Source organism: Pituophis catenifer, unplaced genomic scaffold (genome assembly GCF_029215685.1).
Source record: "Pituophis catenifer annectens isolate HBS135680 unplaced genomic scaffold, rPitCat1.0.hap2 SCAF_17, whole genome shotgun sequence".
Taxonomy (NCBI): domain Eukaryota; kingdom Metazoa; phylum Chordata; class Lepidosauria; order Squamata; family Colubridae; genus Pituophis; species Pituophis catenifer.
The window spans coordinates 13,921,200-13,942,674 of NW_027256897.1; the positions used below are offsets into that span (position 1 = coordinate 13,921,200).

The 21,475-nt window shown below is 53.7% G+C and overlaps 1 protein-coding gene across 4 annotated transcripts in view; it reads right to left on the minus strand.

Annotated features, from left to right (window-relative positions):
- Nucleotides 1-21,475, minus strand: part of RXRA (retinoid X receptor alpha) — a 97,105-nt gene that overhangs the window by 19,779 nt on the left and 55,851 nt on the right. For 2 of the 4 annotated variants that reach the window (XM_070955465.1, XM_070955463.1), the window contains exons 2-4: nucleotides 13,684-13,931; nucleotides 4,970-5,120; nucleotides 4,240-4,419 (exon numbers count right to left, since the gene is read on the minus strand). In XM_070955465.1, the coding sequence (XP_070811566.1) occupies nucleotides 4,240-4,419; nucleotides 4,970-5,120; nucleotides 13,684-13,931 (579 nt within the window). Of the gene's footprint in view, nucleotides 1-4,239; nucleotides 4,420-4,969; nucleotides 5,121-13,683; nucleotides 14,055-21,475 lie in introns of those variants that run through there. The other 2 variants (XM_070955466.1, XM_070955464.1) reach the window with 1 other exon arrangement.

Here is a 21,475-nt window from a genome sequence, read left to right on the forward strand (position 1 = left end):
TCAGGGAAGGCAGCCAAAGAACAACAGAAAACAAGCAGAAGCCCTCTGCTCCGGGCCTCCTCTGGGGAGTGGATAAGTGGTCCCCTGGGAAATTAGGAAGGGCGGGTGGAAGGAACAGGATCCCAGCTGGGGCATCTCAGGAACCCGAGCAGGGAGTGTCTCTTGACCTCAAATGAGTTCAGATCTCCAGGGCTCAAGACAGAGTACAGAACAGCCAAGCCAAATTTATATGCAATTTCTGGAAGCCCCACAGAGCATAAAGCATCCTAGAGGGGAGCCCCTCTCCCCATCCGGCCACAGAATCTGGAGAACCGCAAACCATCGCCTGGCCTCAACACTGGAGTTTGGAGGACAGCAGCAGCGAGGATGATGGGAACCAGAAAGCAAGAAGAGAAGGGGGTGGAATTTGTCTCACCTGCAGGAAAGGTGACTTAAGGGGGAGGTAGCACTTTTGACTGTGGCCAGTGGTGGAGCTGCGCAGGCACAATCGTGGCATCGCTACCTCTTCTGTGGAGCCACGTAATTTCTGTGGAGTTTTTGAGCAGCTGACCATGTCTTTTGTGATTCTGGCTGATGCTCAGGTGGCATCGGAGCCCAACTGTGAGCAACCTGGGTGCTACTTCACACAGTTTGGGCTGGGACCGATTCCTGTGGAGCCCATCGCAAAATCCAACAATGGAGAAGCTTCTGGAATCTGTTTGTGCCACTGCCCATAAGCTGGATCCCTGCCTGCATCGGCTTCTAAGGCCGTTTAAAGGCTTTGCCCACAACCAGAGGAACATTAATGTTCTCGGCAGCCCTTGTCAGAGTTTCCTGCCCCCTTAAAAAGGCAACAATGCCCCAATTCAAACAGGCCCCAGACCCCACACTTAGCCAAGCTGGTGGAGAAGGCCACAGAAATTCCCCCTTTTCAACCTGGACCTAGGCCTGAATATGGCCCAGGTGGGGTCACACCACCCCTGCAGAGTGCCAGCTGGCAGCCTGGGGGCATCTCCTGGGGCATCTCCTAGCTGGATCCTGGCCGGGTGCCAAGAGAGCCGTGAGCAGCATTGGCTGAGAAACCACCTGGCTCCCACCTGGAGGAGAAAGACCCAGTTTTGGCGACTAGGGCACCAGCCATCAAAAGACGCTCAGCCCTCCTGCCCAACTGGCTGAGGCATCTGGCAGGTCCTCTTGTGCCTACAGCCGTCCTTCTCTGGTGACTTCCACTCTCCCTGGGCAGCCTCTTTGCTAGCAGTGGGGAGGATGCTCAGGGCACAGCCATTTATCCAAGCCTCTTAATTATGTAACATTTAAGTGATTTAAAACCCAGAGCATTATTGTTTTAAACTTTGCTGTCATTTTACCTCTGATGTTCTAATTAGATAGCTGCAAGCACCCTGAGCCATTAAAAGAAGTTGGTGGCTAACCACCGCTTAAACAATTCATTAAAATAAACCCCAGAAGGTCTGTCAATCAAGGGAAGGTCAAGACCTCTTATCCCTCCCCCCCATCCTGAGTGGCAGGCAAGGAAAGCTTTCAGAGGGCAAGGGCCGCCTGGCTGCCTGGCAGAGACCCCAGGAGGGTGGGCTCAGAGGGAGCTGGCAGCCATCAGTGTGTATTGAGGGGGGGGGCACCCGAGATTGCATTCCTTCCCCGGAAGACGTGGGGCACTGCATGGCCCCAAGGCTGAGCCCAAGGCTGGAAGTGCTGATCTGAAGCCCACCAGGCCCCGAACAGAAGGCAGGGCCCTTCCTCTGCACCTCCTTCCAAACAAGGGGGGAGGAGGAGGAGGCAAGGGACCCCCCCCCAACCTCCCACCTCTTCATAGGGCCATTATCATCACACACTCACACCCACCGAAACACAAACAAGTTTTGTTTTTGAACAATTGGCTGACTTTTGTATTTACCATTGTTTCTACTTCTTGTGAGGCGTCCTTCTTAACCCGGAAAAGAGGAAATGAAAAATTGCTCTCCAGAATAGCTTGCTTACCAGACAGATCTATTTTCCTGAGTCTGATGCAGGTAAGGAAGGGTGCTACCCAGATGGAACCTCCACTTTCAGAGGTAGACTATCTTGAAGAGGAGTTGCCAGAAAACAGCGGGGGCATTTCTGTCCTATCCTGCCTGGGATGTCTCTTGTTTCTGGGGTCCTTGGTCCAGAAGTGAAGCCAGCCTGCAACCCAAGTCCACCTGCAGATGATCGGCCCGCACCCCCAAGGGAGGGACCGCCAGGGCTTACCAGCAGAAGTTGCCCCTGCATCCCCACAAGCAGCCTGAGCAGCTGTCCCAAAGGCAGGCAGGGTTCCCAGAGGAGCCCTCTTGCCCCAATTCCACTTTTCTCTTGGGGTTCACTCCCATTTTGTGGACCTGTTGTGCTGAGCACCTTCCACAGAGCCAGCCACAGGGCAGAGCTCGCTAAAAAAGGAAAGCTAGATAGAGAGCAAACCCCACTCACTCCCTTCTAGCACTGATGATGTTGCCTAGTTGGGTCACGAAATGTCTGTAAGAAAACAGCCAAGCTCAGAGAGCACCAAGGACCCTGACTAGGCTAAGCCTGACTAGGTGGCTCAGTGGCTAAGACACTAAGCTTGTAGATCAGAAAGGTCGGCAGTTCGAATCCCTAGTACAGGTGTCCTGCGTGAACAGGTGGTTGGACTAGATGACCTCCAAGGTCCCTTCCAACTCTGTTACTGTTGCTGACCCCCCCCCCCCCTTACTCATCCTATTGGCAAACAGCCCTGTAGGACCTGCAGACATGCTTTGCTTTGTCCTGCAATGATCATCAGGAATGGCCTCGAGGAACAGGAAGAGGAGCCAAGACAGGTAAAGGAAATCTGAGACCTGGCCTTCTGAGTGGGAGTGAAGGGGGAGGTGCAATCAGGTTTGTAAGGGTCTGTTATTGTAACCTTATAATAAAAGTAGTATTAGCATGCATGACTTTGGTTCCCTAGTCTTGTAGACTATCTTGAAGAGGAGTTCAGCACCTGGCAGGTGCTAACTTAACACCCACACGCCCCGGTCTGAATGCTCCCCATGGGATTTCCCATCCCTGCACCCGGTCAGAAATTCTGGAAGTGGCCAGAGAGAGAGGAGGGATGTCCCATAGGGAAGGGGAAGCAGGCAAGGGCTGCAGGAAACCAGACCACCCTAAGCCCAGGAGATCGGCATGGCTGGGGTAAGAATGTGCCCACTGACTTGACTGCGCAACCAGAGCCAGCCTTCTTCTCACCCCAACCCAGACAAGGGAGCTGCTTCCTGGGTGGCTTTCAAGGGCCTGAAGAGGAGAAAGGACAGTGCCAAAGTTCCAAAGCTATGAAACCCACTTCATCACAGTCTCAGGCAGACTATATTAAAAAAAAACCAAAACCCTAAGTGTCTAGTCCTTATGATTCCATCCGAGTATTTCAGACAGAATGGGAGGGACACCCAAAATACAGTCTCCTGTGGTTATGGGATGGACGCTGATGCAAAATGAAACCATGGGAAAATGTAGAGTTGTGAGGAATAAAACAAGGATGCAAATTGATTGGCATTAAGCTGCCAATGCTCCTGCTTAACAAAAACTCTGCTTACTCCTGGCCTCCTCTTTCCTGAGAGTGCGGGGCTCCCTCACTGTCCTGGGTCAAGCATTGCATTTCTCAGCCCGATCTGCGTGTTACTAAGAACGAAGTGGTGGGCCTGGACTCCCCTCCATCAAACCGCACTGGGATGAACCAGCTGCCAAGGACTCCTAGCCTGAGAGGAGAGTGAGAAATTGCCCCGAGACGCACCAAATATCTAAGCGGTTCCCAAAACATTTGAGCAGCTTGCAACTGGACACCTGGACACTGATAAAAGGGACAAAGGCGGAAGGGCCGTGGAAAGGGGAAAAGGTTTAACCTTTCTGCGGTAATATTCAAATCTAGCCTTGCTTTCACTGCAACCACTAATCCATAGTCAAAGAACCTATCACTTCAACCAAATGGAGTCGAGGGTCTCTCTTGCCTAGGGATCTGAGTGGAGCAGGCCTGACATTTATATCAAACAGCACACAAACAAGGAACAAAGCAATGCCTAACAAAGGGGGAGGGCTGATTCTGCACTGTCAATGGATAAATGTGAAAATAATATCATTGTCCCATTGAGAGGAAGTTGGTCTAGATGACCTCCAAATCACCTTCTAGCACTTCCATTCTAGGATTCCTTGACCACCAGAAGGGACAGCCTTCACAATGATGACCACCCCCCTCCACGGTCCGATCTCGCCCGGCCTCACCTTCCCTCTTCATGCCCATCGCCAGGCACTTCTGGTAGCGGCAGTACTGGCACCGGTTCCGCTGGCGCTTGTCAATCAGGCAGTCCTTGTTGTCTCGGCAAGTGTAGGTCAGGTCCTTCCGCACCGTCCGCTTGAAGAAGCCTTTGCAGCCCTCGCAGCTGTACACCCCGTAGTGCTTGCCTGAGTTGGAGGGCAGAAGACAGACGGGGCTGGTGGGGAAGGAAGGAGGCCCCGCTCGGCACCCGGACCCAGTGAAAGGGGAGGCGGGACAGGCAGGGCAGGGCAAGTGGGGGGGCTGCCTCCAAGAAACGTTTCACTTCAGCCTCTAGCTGGCCCTGTGGGGCAGGGTTGGCAAGTGCCAGCCTTTTCCTTCGTCAGAGGAGCCCTCTCGCCACCCAGGGAGGCCCTCGGTCAAAGGTTAAGGGGACAGGAGCGACGCCCACCCCAAGTGATGGCACCAGCCTCTCTGCCCCAGAATCTGGGGCGGGGGGTGGGGTGGGAAAGGGAGAGAATCAGCTGCTCAGCTTGGCGTCCCCGAGTCCCGCCAGGCAGGGAGAGCCCACCTGCTGTGTGCTTGGGGCCTTTTGTGACGGAGGAAGGAGAGCCCTGTTAGTCACACCCACTTGTGGGAAATGCCCTCCCTGCCAAGCGGGCAGCTGAAGACCAACTAGGAGCAGAGATCTGGACAGGGCAGTGATGCCAGCTGGAAAGAGTGCAAGGTTGGCATTACCTGAGGAGCGGTCTCCACAGATGGCGCAGATGTGCTTGGTGAAGGCGGGCATGGCAGAGGAAGGGTGCATTGGCACTTTGAGTACCCCATTGATGCCCAGGGGGGGCTTGATGTCTTCTGTGCTGCTCACGGGGTTCAGGGGGGAGTTGAGCTGGGAGGAAAGGGGGGGGCAAGAAAGGGAGGCTGCGGTTAGAAACCCAAAATCTCCTCAGGGCTCCTGTCCCAGTGCTGGGCAGGGTTGACCCCCCCCTCCCCATTTCAGGAGCCGGTGGGCCAGCCTGAAAGACAGCCTCAACACACACACACACAGAGTCCCTGGAGGAGTGACTTCTGAATGGGGAGGGGCATCCATTTCATTGTGAAGAGCTTTGCTCATGCAAATTGGGGAGGGGGGACGCTTCCTGCCAATTCTGCACTGACCCCATTCTTCATTTTCCTGATGTCCACACCAGCTGGCAACCTGAACCTTTTCAAGCGCTTTCTTCTAACCTAAGGCGTGTTTGCATCTCCACTTCCACTTTTTCCCAAGGAATTTTCCCAGATCTAAAGGGGTTGGTGAGCTTTTTTCACCACCCGGTTCTCTCTCGGAAAAAGCCGTCCTCAGCAGAATCTGCTCTCCTGGCTCCCGTGCCTGTTTGGGAAGTGAGAATCGGTTCCTTCCTGCCACAAAAGAGGAAGGGGATGCCTCGGCCTGCCAGACTAGGCTGGCCCCACGCGCCAGGCAGCCCCGCTCTGCCCAGCCTGAGGGGAGACCTCCTGACTGGGCTGGTCCCCTGCCAAAAGGCCAGGATCCTTCCCTCCCCCCATCTCATGAAACCAACACTGCAGACAAATTCAGCTAAAAGAGCTTGAAGATTTACCTCCTTTGAGCAGATTTGTATTAAATGTTCTTTATTTCTTTCAGCAACATGGATCGCAGTTCTATGAAAACACATTTCTGAATGTTTATTAGGCTTGTTCCGTTTCAGTCAAAATTCCCAAGACAGGTGGCCTGATCCTTCCTCCACAGGGCTCCCTTGCCCCATCCGTGCCCACCTTGGGCAATGGACTACCTGAAGGGCTCCACTATTAAATCCCAGAACCTTCTCGGGTTCCAGACCCAGGCTCCACACACACACACACACACACACACACACACACCACTCCCCCGGCTGGCAGTGCAGATGGGGAGCTCCTGGCTGGGGGTTCTGGGCTGGGTCCAGGAGCAGCTGCATGGCCTGGTGCTGGGACAGAAAGGCTGGGGTGGGGTGGGGGAGGCATAGCAGGAACTCTGAGGGGGATCTTGGAGTCTCAGTGGACAACCAGCTAAATAGGAGCCAGCTGTGTGCGGCGGCAGCCCAAAAAGCCAATGCAATCCTAAATTGCATTAACAGAGGGATACAATCAAGATCAAGGGAGGTGCTAATACCACTCTATAAGCCTTAATAAGGCCACACCTAGAATCCTGCATCCAGTTTTGGTCACCACATTATAAAAAAGAGGTTGAGACTCTGGAAAGAGTGCAGAGAAGAGCAACCAAGATGATTAAGGGGATTGGAGGCTAAAACATACGACGAACGGTTGCAGGAACCGGGCCTGGCTAGGGAAGAGAAGGACCAGGGGAGACAGGAGAGCAGCCTTCCAGTATTTGAGGGGCTGCCCCAGAGCGGAAGGGGGGGGTCAAGCTACTTTCCAAAGTTTTCAGAGCCAGCGGCTGTGTTTGTGTAGCAGCCAGGCTTGGTCAGCTGTGGTGACTTTGCACTCTGGGGAAAGAGACAGTGGACACAATGACAGCAGGCAGTTCATCCTATGCAAACCCTCCGAGCCAACGAAGCCCAAATTGCCAAACTGGGTCAGATATGGGGGCACCTGCCACAAAAGCTCAGAAACCAGGAAAATCAAGTCAGAAATGGGCTCCCTCCCATCCTAAAATGGAGAGGCTGAATTAGGCAGAGATTGCTTCTAGCTGCAGCTTTCCCGCAGGGCTGGGGCTGAGCGTGTGGCCCCAATCCAGCCTGTCAGGGGAGCACGCAGCGCAACCGTTGGCATAAAGTTAACCCACAGCCAGTCAGCTGCTGGCCCCCTCCTGCTCCTCCCAGCCCACCTTCGGCTCTCCTGAAAGGCAGGGCGAAGACCGCTGGAAGGCAGTTTCCGTGGTCTGGATCCACTGGGAGACCCCAAATGCTCCTCACATCACCAGGTCAGCAAACGCAGAAAGGAAAGTGGGGTGCCCCATGGAAGTGCTGCTGTCCTTGCTCTTCTGGGGTGCTTCCACTGCAAGAGCCAAGCAGGAGCCTTGGCCCATCAGGGGAAACCAGAGGCCTGGGGATGAGCAGGCTCCAAAGAGGGAGATCTGGGGAGCTGCGTTGCCTTCTTTGCAAACAAGGAGTGGGGGGGCAATGTGCCTCCCTGGCTGCTGGGTGGCACCAAGGTGAGCGGGCCCCTTGTGGGCAGCAGTTCTTGGGAAGAGCCAAGAAGACATGGCTGCTCTTCCTCCTGCAAAATCCCCCACTCCCTCAGCCCAGCTCCCTTCCGCACTATCTGGAGATCAGGAGTCCGGCAGGAAGAGGCGTCCAGCAGCAGCAGCTCTTTGGGCTTCCAAGGAACATTATCCAAGCAAGGGGAGTCTTAGCGTGGATCTTGATATGACTGGGAGGGACTGAGAAGCAGCTTTTCAAGTCCCACGAAAGAACCAAGATATTTCAAGACATTTTAGAAACAATACAGTGTTCTAAGTTAATCATTAAAGCCCAAAGCAATTGCTTTATTAACCTTCAAATCCCCAGCATGTGTTTGTTATGCCTGCAACACAGAACCACGCTCTCCACTAAAACCAGGGTGGTCTCCCCACACTCTGCCTGCCTGTCCCAGGGAGCCTATAGGGTGAAGAGGACAAAGAGCTTCTCGCTGAGGGGGACTCTGACCAGCGAGGAGATCCCGGCTCCCACCCTCCCTGTCACCACACAAAAGTTCCAAGGAAGGCCTTTCTGGGGAAGGGGCGAAGGGGGCTTGGGGGAGATGCTCCACTGGAGGAGACGGAGAGAAGGACACTGGCAGGGGGGGCTGTGTTTCTGCCCAATCTGCCCTGATGCTCCCTGGAGCAGCTGCTGACTCAGAGCCTCCGGAGGGGACACCCCCACAACCACGAGGGGTTCTCCTTTTGGCCCAGCCTGGCGCCACTTTGCTTCCTTCCTCCCCACCAGGCGCCAGCAGCCTTCCTCTCCCACTCGGCAGTGCCAGGGTGCCCAGGGTGAGGACCCAGTGGGGGGACTTAGTACCCATCCATCCCACCAGCATGGCTCACGGGCCACGGTGGCCTCCACTCCACTGCTGCTCACCACACAGCAGCCAAACCCCCAGACGTTGGGCATCCAGACTCAACCTGAGTGCACACACACAGAGGGAGACCAAAGGCAGGTTCTGGGTGAGCTTCCACTGCCAGCTGCTCTTTGTCTCAAGAAACCTCTCAGGGCCTCTTAGGGGAGCCTAAAATTCCCCCTGGTGAGGAAGGGCTAATCCTCCAGCACCCCTCTGCTCTTCCAGCAGCAAAACCTTTCTACCATCCCCTCCAGAAGGGAACCCAAGCAAAGACGGGGAAGACCCTTCCTGGGCCGTAGGGCTCTTCCACTCGGGGGCCCTGGCTCTTGTGGGGGTGTAGGACCCGTCTTTCCTCAAGGGAAACAGAAGGGCTTCCATCTGCCAGGGAAAGCCCTAGGAGGTTGCACTGCAGAGACCTTGCGCAGAGACCCCCATCCATTTCTAGGAAAGACCCTCTCCAGCACCCTGATGAAGCAGGAGGGGAGCTGGCAGAGTCCGCATCTCCAACAGGCATTTCCCTCTCAGGGTGAGGCTTTCAGGGACTGAGGCGCATGGGGTGTGGGGGACAGGCAGCCCACCCGCTGGGGAAGGCGGGGAGGGGGCTGGAAGCCAGAAAGATCTCCCTAGACAGACATTTTGGGGTTTCTGGTTTGGTCTCTTCAGGTGTCAAGGGCACCCTGGCTCTGCCAGCAGCTCTTGAAGATTCCCCTCAGGGGGTCCTCAGACGGGCCCTTTCTGACCTGGCTCCATTTCCTCTTCCATTCTTCCTTCTGTGTTTGGTGTGAACTGGAGGCCTCCAGCTGGCCCTCCTGAGGAGGTGGTCCAAAAAGTAGCCCCTTCCCTGTCAGCAGCAGGGCAGGAAGAGGCGTCCCAGCAGGGCACCAAGGAGAGACCGTTGCCCACAGGGGGCTCTCTAGCCAGAAGGGAGGAAGCAAAGAAGCCTCACAGGGAAAGGGAGCCCCAGGGGTGAAATGCTCCCGGTTTGGACCAGATCGCCCGATCCGATAGTGATGGAGGCGGGTGGTTCGCCCCCCCCCCCCACATTGCCCAGCTGAGCCGCACGATCATCAGAGGCTTTTTTTTAATGTTTAAAAGCATTTTTTCTACAACCTCTTTGGCTGAAAAATGCTTTTAAAAGTTTTTTAAAAAAGCCTCTGATGATCGTGCGGCTCAGCTGGGATCATCAGAGGCTTTTAAAAAAAAAGAAAGCCTCTGCCGATCAGGCAAGTCAGCTGGGATCGTCATAGGCTTTAAAAGCATTTTTTTTACAACCTCTTCAGTAGAAAAAAATGGTTTTAAAAGAAAAAAAAAAGTTGGCCACGCCCACTCAGTCATATTCCCCTCCCACCATGCCACGCCCACAGAACCGGTAGTAAAAAAATTTACATTTCACCACTCGGTAGCCCCCTCCCACCCCCAGGCCCACTGATGCATGTCTCGCCCAAAAGGAACCAACGCTGGAGGGTTTCACAGTATGCAGAGGCCCAATATTTAGATGCATCCCTAAGGTGCAGGACAATTCTGGATGTATTTGTGCAGTAAAAACCACGAACAGGACGCTGCGCCCCACAGACTGGTATCTCCAAGGCCAGTGCCAGTCAGTCTGGGTGTGCACTACTGGTATGTGCATCCTCTGGGCACTATCCGGTGTCCCTGAGCCTTGCCTGCTCCTGGCTCTTGTCAGAGGGAATTATCTGGAACTTGCTTGTAGAGCTGGGCACCCATTATTTTATTTATTTGTTTGTTTAAATGTATTGGCTGCCCAACTCCAGTAGATAATTAGCAAAAGGTATCTTGGATGTGGCATGATTCCCCTTGCTCGCTGGGAGAAGTGCAAAATTTTTTAGAAAGGAGAGGAAGCCTCTGTCTGGCCAGTAATGGGGGTGGGGTGGGGGGGATGGCAGCAAGAGGGCAAGGAAGGAGCCAGGAAGGCCGCCCCGATCCACCAGTTGCGAGGGCAAAGAGGGCAGGAGAGGAGTCAATAAAGGGAGCCACCAAGGTCGGTCCAACCCATCTGCTCCAAGCTTGAGCTTCTCACTCAAACAGGACAAGTGGGGAGCAGTGGTGCCCTTGGAGTGAGTGGGCAAAGGAAGGGGGCGGGGTGCTGGCTTGTCAATCAGCTCAAATTCCCCAGTTTTGCAGCCAAAGATTGGATGAGCTTTTTTTTTTTTTTAGATAAATAAGCAATCCAGTCTTCAGACCTCCTACCTAAACTGTAAGAGAGATGGCCCTAACCGCCACATCCAGAACAATGCACCATGTATTTAAAGCTGATTTTTGGCAGGTCTGAGCAACAATGCTGTTTAGATAGGCTGGAAACTGAACCGGAAGTCTCTGAAGAAAGCAGTCCAGAAGAAAAGAGACCCCTCAGTTAGCAAAATTGGAACATTATTCTGCAAGATAATACTGGTTGCAAAGGGAAAAGATAACGGACAGAGACAGCTGGCTGGGGAATTTTGGGAGTTGAAGTCCGCCAGGTTTAAAGTTGCCAAGGTTAGAGACTCCTGTTACAGACAACCACTTCCTTAGCCTAAAAAGGCACCAAAGGAAAGGACTCCCTGGGATTTTACTCCACTAGTCGGGATGGTGCTCACCTCCATTTCAGTGTTGTCCGAAGACATTTCCGTGGTCATGTGGCCAGCATGACATCACAGAACGCTGTTACCTTCCCACCAAAATTTATGCAAACCTATTTATGTACTTCCTTTGCATGCTTTCAAACTGCTATGTTGGCAGGAGCTGGACCAAGGAACGGGAGGGGAGGTCTCCTTGTCACGATGTGGTGCTCGGGTCTTGAACCTGGGCTCCGGCTTTTCAGAATCTTAACCACTGAGCCACTAAAAACAGGCCAGGAAATGCTTCCAAAAACATTTTCTAACACAGGGCACAGATTATGGGCACCAGTTCCATGGAAAATAGCAAGATGGTCCCAAATTGTACCATGTGATGAAACCCATTTAACCGCCCCCCACATCCGGGGGGAGGGAAGGGCTGTGGCAGACCCCCTGCATCGTTCTCTGCATCTGAGAACTGCAGCTCCAACGAAGCGGCTGAAGCGGCTGGCAAGCAACTGGGCACCTCCCACCAGCGATGGGCACACACTTCATTGACTCGCAGCCTGGTAGGTCTGAGTGGGGGAGGGAGGGAGAGCCTCTCCCCTGGACAGGTGCCCGCTTCCATCTCCCCTCCCCTTTCCATGGTGGGTTCTGCTGGCGGAGGGCAGAGAGGAGAGGGAGGGCGGGGGAGTCAAGGAGGGGAGGGAAGAAAAAGGCAATGGGGTGGGAGTCTCTGGGTGCTGTCAAGATACGGGCAGTCCGGCCTCCCTCAACTGGTTCATTTTCAGTCTTTGCATTGCAGAACCAGGTCTGAGGATGGGCTGAAGGCAAAGCCTTTCCCGGGAAAGGGAAGGAAGCAGCCCCCTCCCCCCTCCCATCTCGAGCTGGTGAGCAGGGGGGTCTGACCACCCAGGGCGAGGGGGACACCCCTGATGGGCAACGCTCTCATGCCTGACCTCACAGACTCAAGCTGAACTGGAGCCCCCGGGGAGCACCCAGGCTTCCTGCTCCCCCCCCCCCCCATGTGACCCTGGGGAGGAACTCCTGCATCCCATTCAGCTTCTCCTCTTGGAAAGGGGACAGCCAATCGTTGGGCTTCTCTGGCCCCCAGCCATTGGCTGAACTCCTGTGATGTCACAGCAAGCTCAGGAGCTCCCCAAGCCAGGCACATTGCCCCATCACACAACAGCACTCCATTAAAGCCCCCCCCCCCCCCGGTCTGGATGCACCAGGCCACTTTTTCAGGGGGCTTAAGGAACTTTCTCCTTCTTGAGCCACAGTAATCTTAAAAGGTGGACCAAGGTGGACGGTGGATTGAATGCAGCAAGCCCAAAAGTCACTCCTGCTCTCATTGCCATGCAGGCCACCTGGGAAAGCCTTCTGTGCATGCTCAGAAGCCACCTGCCCTCAACAACAGAGCCCTTTACAAACTGTGGGCTGAACCAGGCTGTGTGCAGGGTCGCCGGTGTCTGCCAGAGGCTCTGTGCTGGACCTTAGCCAAACCAAACTTCTGGCGTTTTCTTTGTGATGCAGAAGCTGCAGGGGGTGGGGGGGCTTCCTGCATATACAGGTAACAGGAGCACCTCCCCCCCCCCGAGCTCTTTCTGGCTCCAGTTCCCCAAAAGGGGCAATTCAGGCAGTGCAAGTGGTGGGGGGGGGCTCTCCCTCTAGAAAGGCACAGAAAATGGGGGGGGAGGCAATGTAGGGCACAACTAGGTAACCTCCCCACAGCTCTCCAGCCTCCTTGCAGCAAACGGAGACCCCGCTTGAAGGGAGATGGGCACTCAACCTGCAGGAAGCCGTTCTCTTGGGCCCCCTTGCCTCAGCCCAGGGCCACCCCTCTGTGACTCAGGCTGATCAGCAACGCCAAGCCTGGCTGGTGCCCAGGGCCCTGACAGCAGCCGGAAGCCATCAAGCAGCTGCAGGAACGTTTGGGGGGTGGGGGAAACCAGGTCCTCCTGGCTCCCCCCGCTGGGTTACCCCTCCCTTCCTTCCCTGCCTGGACGTGCAAAGGGCAGCCCAGCTACAGTGCCGGTAACAGGTGGCACCTGGCTTGGCTCTCACTCTCTTTATCCAGTCTTTGCAGGGTTTCTGCCCTGGAAAACTTCACCCCCAGGTCTGTCTAGCCAGCAGGGCCGGCTCCATCCCAGGGGAGGGAAGGGCAGCCCACGGGCCTTGGGCCCCTCTCTCGCTCAGGGAGAGGACGAGGGGCCTGATCCTGCACCAGCTGTTTCAAAGTGGGGAGGGGGAGGCCAAGGGGCTGCAGCTGGGGCATTTGGCAGGAGGCCTCCATTCACACAGCCTCGTTCGTCGTCTCCAGCAAGAGCACATCTTCTGTGAAGCACAGCAGAGGGGCCCACCCACCATTGAAGCGGCACCTGCAGCAGAGGCCCCCAGGCAAGGAGGTCTTCTCTGCAGTGGGGTGCAGAAGCAGAGAGAGAGAGTGATGGCGCCAGATGGGTCAGGCTATAAATCCACCACCCCACACGATGTTCAACGTGGCACTTATGGGGAGAAGCCCTAGGAAGGACCCACAGCATCTCGTCCGGTGGGCAGCAATGGTGCCTATTTATTCTTATCCAATGAAAGGCACCTTCAGTCCTGTATGTTTTTCAAAGAACCTCCCAGTTACCTGCCCTGCAATTCTTAATATTTAATATATTCCTTAGGAAATCTAGACCAAAAAGACAGAAAGTGCCCGCCCCCCACCTGAGGTGGCAGGTGCAACCTGGAGCAAAAGTGGGGTGGGAGGGCTAAGCAACTCCCCCTCCCCCATAGCCTTCAGAACAGACCCTCGGAAGAGACCCCTCCAAATCTCCCCTCGCCCCCCCCCCCAACTCAGCCAGCCAGCCGGGCACTCACCTGTGGGCTGCCGGCTCCGTATCCGAGGCCGGGGGTGGAGGGTCCAGACATGGCGTGAGGCCCCATCGGGGAGCTGATGACGGAGAAGGGCGGCCCCATGCCGTTGATGGGTGAATGGAGCTGGCTGGGCGATCCCAAGGAGCCCCCAAGGCTGGGCCCCATGGAAGGGTGGAGGGCAGGTGTGCCCATATGGCTGCCCCGGCCGGTCGGAGAACTTAAGGAGGTCGAATTCACTTGGGTGGAAAAATCTGTTGAGCAAAGAAAGGAAGCGAGTTGAGATGGGGGCATTTCCGAGGCTGCCACCTTCCGACCCCCAACATCCACCTTGCAAAACGGAAGGAAAGAAGAGTCCGGGGCATGTTAGAGAGGCATATTTTTAGAATGGGGGGTGGGGAGCAATGTGGGGCACAGAAGCATCGGAGGCCACAACAGGCTTCCTAATCAACCATGTCATGAGAAGCTCTTTCACTACAAGGCAGAGAAACTCTCCAGAGTTTTGTGTCAGTTGTGTGGCTGGAGTGCCCATTTTCTCTGGGAATTTCCACACTGAGACAATTGAAAAACATCTCATGAGTTTCAGCCTTTGACCAGAATGGCTCAAAATGCCAGCTTGGTCACTTGGGCACCACTTCCTGATCTCTCTCTCTCCCCAATTTCATTTTGAGAGATGTTCTTGGCTGTGGGGCCCAATGCAGGAACAACCCCTGGAGTTCCACCAGCGTTTCCTGACCCTCGGCCCACCTGGGAAGCCCGAAAATGGCCCCCTGGTCATGGAGTGACGCCCAAAGCAGACTCCCAGCCGTCCCCATTCAGAGCCCTCCGGCCTCCCTCGGATTCAGATGAGCTCCGGCTGAATAGGGAGACGTGCATCTTGACGGGTGGCGGCTGATTCCCAAGGCAGCCCCGCCCAACTAAAAGCTTCTGGGTGCCTTTCAGGGGTTCAAGACATCCAGTATATCACCTCATCACCCCAACCAACACCCAGGGAGAAGGACCGGAGCCTGGGCATCTGGGGCTTGGAGGGGGAGTTCCCAGGGAGCTGGTTTGAGTCCACGGTCCAGGCTCAGGTGAAGGAACATGTGGGGCAGGGGTGGGGGTGGCGTCCACAGGCATAAAGAACACCTACCTACCCCAAGTTGTGCCTGTAGATGCACTCACACAGACACAGAGACACACCACAATGGGGCCTGACATTTTGCCTGCTGAAGTTTGTTTTGTGCTGATGGGCATCGGGGTGTGTGTGTGTGTGTGTGTGAGAGAGAGAGAGAGAGAGAGAGAGAGAGAGACTGGTGACCAAGGGGCAAGCCAGCCCTCTTGACTGTGACCCACATCAGCCCAGAGCAGGCAGTGATACTCCCCCCCCCACACCCACTGAGTGAGAGAGGATGTGGGGAAACGGCTAAAATAGAGAGAGCATTTGAAGAACATCCCTTCCTGGCATAGGGGGACACGGGGCAGTGTGGCCACAATCCGCTGGGTCATCTCTGACCTGCTGCCAGAATCTCCCTCTGCAGCTGCAGAGACAACAGACTGAATGACCTATTTTAAAGCAGGGGGAAAGTCACTTTAACACAGACCTGAAGGCACATCAAAAATTCAGTATTTTAAAAGCCCGAATGCAGCAACCCAGCAAATCAGTTTCTGCAGCCAACAATGTGCTGCGCAGCCTGTGACATTACCAAATGGAACGTTGTCATGCTGCCTTTCCAAAACTGTAAGTGGCTTGCTAAAACTAAGATCACATCAAACCACCCACCTGCAAACATCTGCCTAAAAACCCTTTGGGTGGGAGGGGAAGGACAGTCCAAATCAGGGTCCCCCCCCCCCGCACTCAGGTCAAGCCTTCAACTGCACCCAGAGCAAGGCTGCTCTTTGGGAGGCTGAGTGGCCAGCAGAACTAGGGCACAGAGGGTGGCAAGGGCCAGGGTGGCAGAGACCTCTCTGGAACTCCCATTAAATTCCTTGTCACATCAACTGCAGCTCCACAAATGGGACGGTCAGCACTGGACTCTCACAGCACAGGCCTGGGTCACACCACTTACTTAATCAGGTGGGGGAAGAAGGCACAGTGTGTTGTGAAATGCACCACCCCTGCCAGTACCCTGTTGACTAAACAGCCTGCCTTGCCCTCCTGCCCACCGGGCACATTTAATGAGGTCAAACCCACTGACGGGGGGGAGGGGGTGGAGAGGGAGCATCACCAAGCACTGCCCAGTCAGTCCTCAGAAAACAAGGCCAAGTTGCAAAGCAGCTGAGAATGCCAACCTCCCTGCCAGACCTGGCACTCGAAGTTTCTTGACTGTCCACCCCAACAGTCCTGCTGCCTGCCTGGCCAGAGGGAGGGGGTACTGATCAAGGGAGCCTTGCCATCCTCCCCCGGGCAAGGATAACACAGTGGTGGGCCAGGGGGCTGCCGATCCAGCATTAAGAGCAGAAGCCACCTGGGTTAAGCAGGGTTAACCCTGAACCCACAACTTTACAGATCTGGCGGCGGTGGCTGCTGCTGCTTGCAGCTGGCCCATTTTGGCTCCCGTGTCACAGCCCCCATGTGCTGCCACCCTCCAGACCAACGGCCATGTCATGCTATTCAGCAAGCCAGAGGGCTGCCCACAGCTGTGCCTGCCCCATTCATGGCGAGGTCTCCCGCTCCTTGCGGTGGTTAAATCCCCCTTCGAAGGCCAGGCATTTGGAGTGTTTGTTGTGCCTCTGCAGGAGTTTCTGCTCCTCCTATTTCCAAGTTCAGGAACTAGTGTGGGAACTCTTCTTTGATAGCATCTCTCCTCTTTTTGAAAAGTATAAACATATTTTTCAGCTGTGTAAAGGAAGGGCTTCTCTAATTTTAGTAGAGGAAAGTTTAGCAAAAACTTGAAAAACCTAGGAACATACTAATTGGTGTGAGCAGGTCAACTCCAGGCGTTTTGCGGAAATGAGGAGCTGAAATGAGGATGAATTTGCATCTCTTGTGTTCTGCCCTTGTTAATTATTGTGTTTGTGCTCTAGTGCCATGTTCTCATTTTGATGTTTCTTCTGCATTTTTAAAGTTTATGGTTTATTTTTCTGTGTGCCACCCAGAGAATTGCTCTAAAAATAGCAGTTTCTCTTATAAGCAAGTGGCATTGGGAGACTTCCAGGGGTTTACCGACAAGAAGGCTGAGCAATGGGAAAAGCCCCATGACCATTCAGCACTCTAATCTTTTTCCAAAGCCAACTGGGAAGACCTTGGCTGAAAAGCAGATGTTTGCCTCTGCCTGGAACTGTGGAAAGTTGGTGAGGCTGAGCCTCCTGCTCAAGAGAAGTCACCACACTATAAAAAAGAGGTTGAGACCCTAGAAAGAGTGCAGAGAAGAGCAACCAGGATGATTAGGGGACCGGAGGCTAAAACATACGATGAACGGTTGCAGTGAAGAGAAGGACCAGGGGAGACATGATAGCATCTTCCAATATTTGCTACTGAGAGGAGGAAGTCAAACTATTCTCCAAAACACCCGAAGGCCAGACAAGGAATAATGGATGGAAACTGAACAAGGAGAGATTCAACCTAGAAATGAGGAGGAATTTTTCTGACAGTGAGAGCAATCAACCCATAGAATAGAAATTGCCTTCAGAAGTTGTGGGAACTTCATCCCTGGAAGCTTTCAAGAAGAGACTAGGCTGCCATCTGTCAGAAATGGTGGAGGGTCTCCTGCTTGGAGGGGTTGGACTAGATGACCTACAAGGTCCCTTCCAACTCTGTTAATCCGAATCCTCTCCAGCTAAACAGAGGAGAAAAGGGCCAGGATGTCCAGGCACAGCAAAGAAGGGCAATTTTGCCTTGTCAGAATATACCAATCTCGGTAAGGGGGTTGGCTAATTTTCATTTGCTTTCCTGGAGAATAACATCTAAAGTGGAAGCCAGCGAGTCCCGTCTCAGCAGGTTTTGACTGCACACCCAGGTGTGCTCACTCACCCACCCGCCAAGCAAAGCTTCCATTCAACCACCTGCTTTCTTACAGGCTCATGGCAAGGGGGGGGGGCGCTTTCCAGGAGTTCAACAGCAGGGCAAATATGGGGAGGGTACAACCCTTCAGCCCTGGAATTCAATGCGCAAAACCTGTATTACAAGGGGCCCCTTTCATGGGCATCCTAGGGTTGCGCCTGGGCCCTTGGCCTGCTCACAAATAGCTGGTCTGCTGTCCCCGAGTCAGATTCGCCCCAGGCCCCAGGCCCCAGCCCTGGTTGCACAAGGCAGAGGCAGCAGGCAGCCCTTCCACAGAAGCCAAGAGTCATAAGCCTACTCATCATGTGGGCGATTTATTTTAGGCACAGCTGATGTGTGAACACCCCCCACGGTTGAGTTTCCCTGGGATGCTTAAGGGCCTTAAGGAGTTAGGACGTTCCCCCACTTTGCACACTAAGCCACAAAAATAAACAAGCAGAGCAAGGCTACAACTCAGTCCATGACAACGACAATGCAGTGCAAGGATTGCTACATGCAGAGAGTATTCCTCCCTCCAGGGTGGGAATTTGCACTGAAAGAGGAAAGAGGTGGGTGAGTTTTAAAGGGGGCGTTTCTCAGCCTTCTGCCAACTCCCATCCACACGATGTCTCAGACTTGCAAACCTTCATTTAGTGGCTGTTCGAAGTTACAACAGCATTTACAACTGGTCCTCATGCAACCATCACAGCATCCCCACATGATCAAAATGTGGACATTTGGCAATCAGTGTGTATTGATGACAGTTGCAGTGTTCCAGGCACACGTGATTGCCGTTTCTGACTTCCCAGCCAGCTTCTGACAAGCAAAGCCAGTGAACAAACTGCATGATTCACTTAACAAGGAGCCTTGGTAGTACAGAGGTCTAAAGCACCCTGTTATTAAGACCAGCTGCCTGCAATTACTGCAGGTTCGAATCTCGCCAAGCTCAAGGTCGACTCAGCCTTCCATCCTTTCTAAGGTAAGTAAATTGAGGACCCAGTTTGTGGGGGCAATAAGCTGACTTTGTATAAATATACAAAAAGGATGAAGGCTATTGCTTAGCATATTGTAAGCCGCCCTGAGCCTCCGGAGAAGGGCGGCATATAAATCAAATTTAAAAAAAAAAAAAAAAACAATTGAAGGTAGCAACCGTGGGGGAAAAAGTCAAAAAATTGGTTGTGTCTCACTTAAGAGCCACTGAGCTTTGCAATGGAAAACCCGTTTCCAATTTGATCCTAAGTCAAGTAGTCAAAAGCTCATCAACACCTTTAGCATCCAGCTAAAGGTGGACATTCCCTTCCTTTGCCAAGAAGGTCTCCCTGACACGCGTGTGTTCAGCAGATCCCATAGAAACATCGGACAGACATGTTGATCAGGGCCAGGAGTTGGGGTGGCTAATGAGGAAGAGAAGACCAAATGGGAAACCATGCCAGGGTCCCAAGCCTTGATGCTCCAACCACCTTGGACGAGGAGGCAGCTGCCATCTCTGGCAAAGGGTAACAGGCATCCTCAGGGGCTGGGACCCCCAAGGAGGCCCCCTGGCCATCGTGGGGCAAGAAACGGAACAGCTTCGTTTTTGTTTCTCAAGGGTACAAATTAGTTTGCATCCAGATCTGGCCTGCATGATTATTCTTCTCAACAGCAGCCTACATTTTGGGCAACTTTATTTCAAATTATGAAATTCTCAAGTTGAAAGGGCCCTTTGAGGCCATCCAATCCAACCCCTCTTCAGTGCAGGACTCCGAACTGAAGCATCCCCAACAGATGAGCTTCAGCTCAAGGTCCCTGGCTTCACTTTCCTGCTATGTGACACTATTATCTAATGTTCAACAGAGTTTACCTTCCTGTGGTCAAATCCTTCTTCCGGTTTCTGCACCCCGGAGCCAGACAGCAGATCCTAACATTTTGGGCGATCATAACCACTTGATCGATCCGGTTCCTTCGACCTCTTTTGAGGGCCCTGGAGTCCCTGGATGACCCTTGCTCAACCCCCCACCCAGCACAGACTCTGAGGCTCCCCAGGAGCTGCTTGGGGGCCCCGGCGGCCACTCATTTTCAGAGCCACTTTGTTTGGAGGCCCATCCAGGGCAGCTTCTCTCCCTCTGGAGAAGTCAGAGGCTGGAGCCCGATCTTTGCTGGCTTGGAAGGAGACTCAAGGCTCAGCCAACGCAGCTCTGGAAGTTTCCCGAGTGTCTTTAGAACCAAGCAAGAAGCCCCTGTGACTAGAAGGAGCTCCGGAGAGCAACAAGCTGGAATGTGTCACAATTTGGGTTTCCTGTTTCATGTGAGCCACCCGAATACGCTGAGCCCCAAATGGACATGGTTTTTTTCCCACTCTGTAAAAGGGGATGAAAAGCTAACAATGAAATAAAAGAAGATAACATTAAGACATGCCAAGAAATTCAGCAGTGACTCTTTGCGGCTCTTCCTTGTCAACTTGCAGAAATATCAGCAATAGCAACCAATAAGGAAAAACACTGAACCTCAAATCCTAATGCTGTTCACAGGGTGACGGTGTGGCCACCACAGCTGCAGGACACCCTGGAAGTGGCAGGAGACCCCCTTCCCCTCAGGAAGGCAAGGCTTGCTCTGAACCGACCCTCCAGGAGGGGAGGCCCAGCCTGGGAGGCAGGTTGCAGCCTCCAAATTGCAGCAACAGCACCTGAGTGGAAATGGCCTAATGGCCCCTCTGGAGGAGCTGAACTTCAACCCGAGAGGAAACTGGGAAGGGCTGGGAATAAAGTCCAGGGTCTGTTTGCTGAGGCTGGAAAGGGGCAGGAGAGCCAGCCATTCTGGGGGGGCTTTGAGAAGTTGGTGGGAGGGCGAGGACGGTGCTGGAAAAATGCCAGCCCCCAGACGGCCCCGCCCTTCTTCTGTGTAGTCCCGGATAGTAGGAGCAGCCTAGCAAGACGGAGCTGTGAGAAGAAGCTGCCTAGGAGCCCCCTCCCCCAAAGTTAAGGGGAGCCCTTAAGAAAGAGCCCAGCTGAGCTGAGTGCATCTTCTCAAGCAAGAAAGGGCCCTATCTAACAAAATGAAATTCAGTGTAGAGAAAAGTAAAGTCTTGTCTGGCAAGGATAGCTTCTTCCAATATCTTGAGGGGCTGCCACAGAGAGAGGGGGGCCAAGCTATTCCCCAAAGCACCTGAAGGCCAGAACAAGGGATGGAAACTGATCAAGGAGAGATTCAACCTGGAAATAAGGAGAAATTTCCTGACAGTGAGAGCAATTAACCAGTGGAACAGAAGCTGCCTTCAGAAGTTGTGGGAGCTTCATCACTGGAGGCTTTCGAGAAGAGACTGGACTGCCATTTGTCAGTTATTGGTGTAGGGTCTGCTGGCCGGGTGGTTGGACTAGATGTCCTACAAGGTCCCTTCCAACTCTGTTAATCTGTAATCTGTAAGAACCAACAGCCTCGTCTCCGACTTCTGAGACACACACAAGCTGCTTGGCAGGCAGAAACAGGCACCCGAGCCAGGGCAGTTGTTACACTTCCAGTCGACTCCAGCAGTGGACAGCTGCCCAAAGAGGCTTGCATCAGAACCCAGAGACATGGAACGGGCATTTCAAGAGCTGACTGGGTGCCCAAAGTTCCTGAAAAGCTTAAACTACTCAGTCCTATTCTTGAAGGACGCAAGATTTTGAAGACACCTGACATTTTGTATTAGAATGTATGACACCCAGGTGCCACACTGTTCACGCATTGATTTGATATTTTGATTAAAAAAAATAAAAAACTTGGTGGGAAAAACACATGACATTCTGGACCTGTTCAATTCTTGCACCCATGATCTACCTGACATGAAGGTGACCGAAACATCTTCGCCATCACCACTGAGAA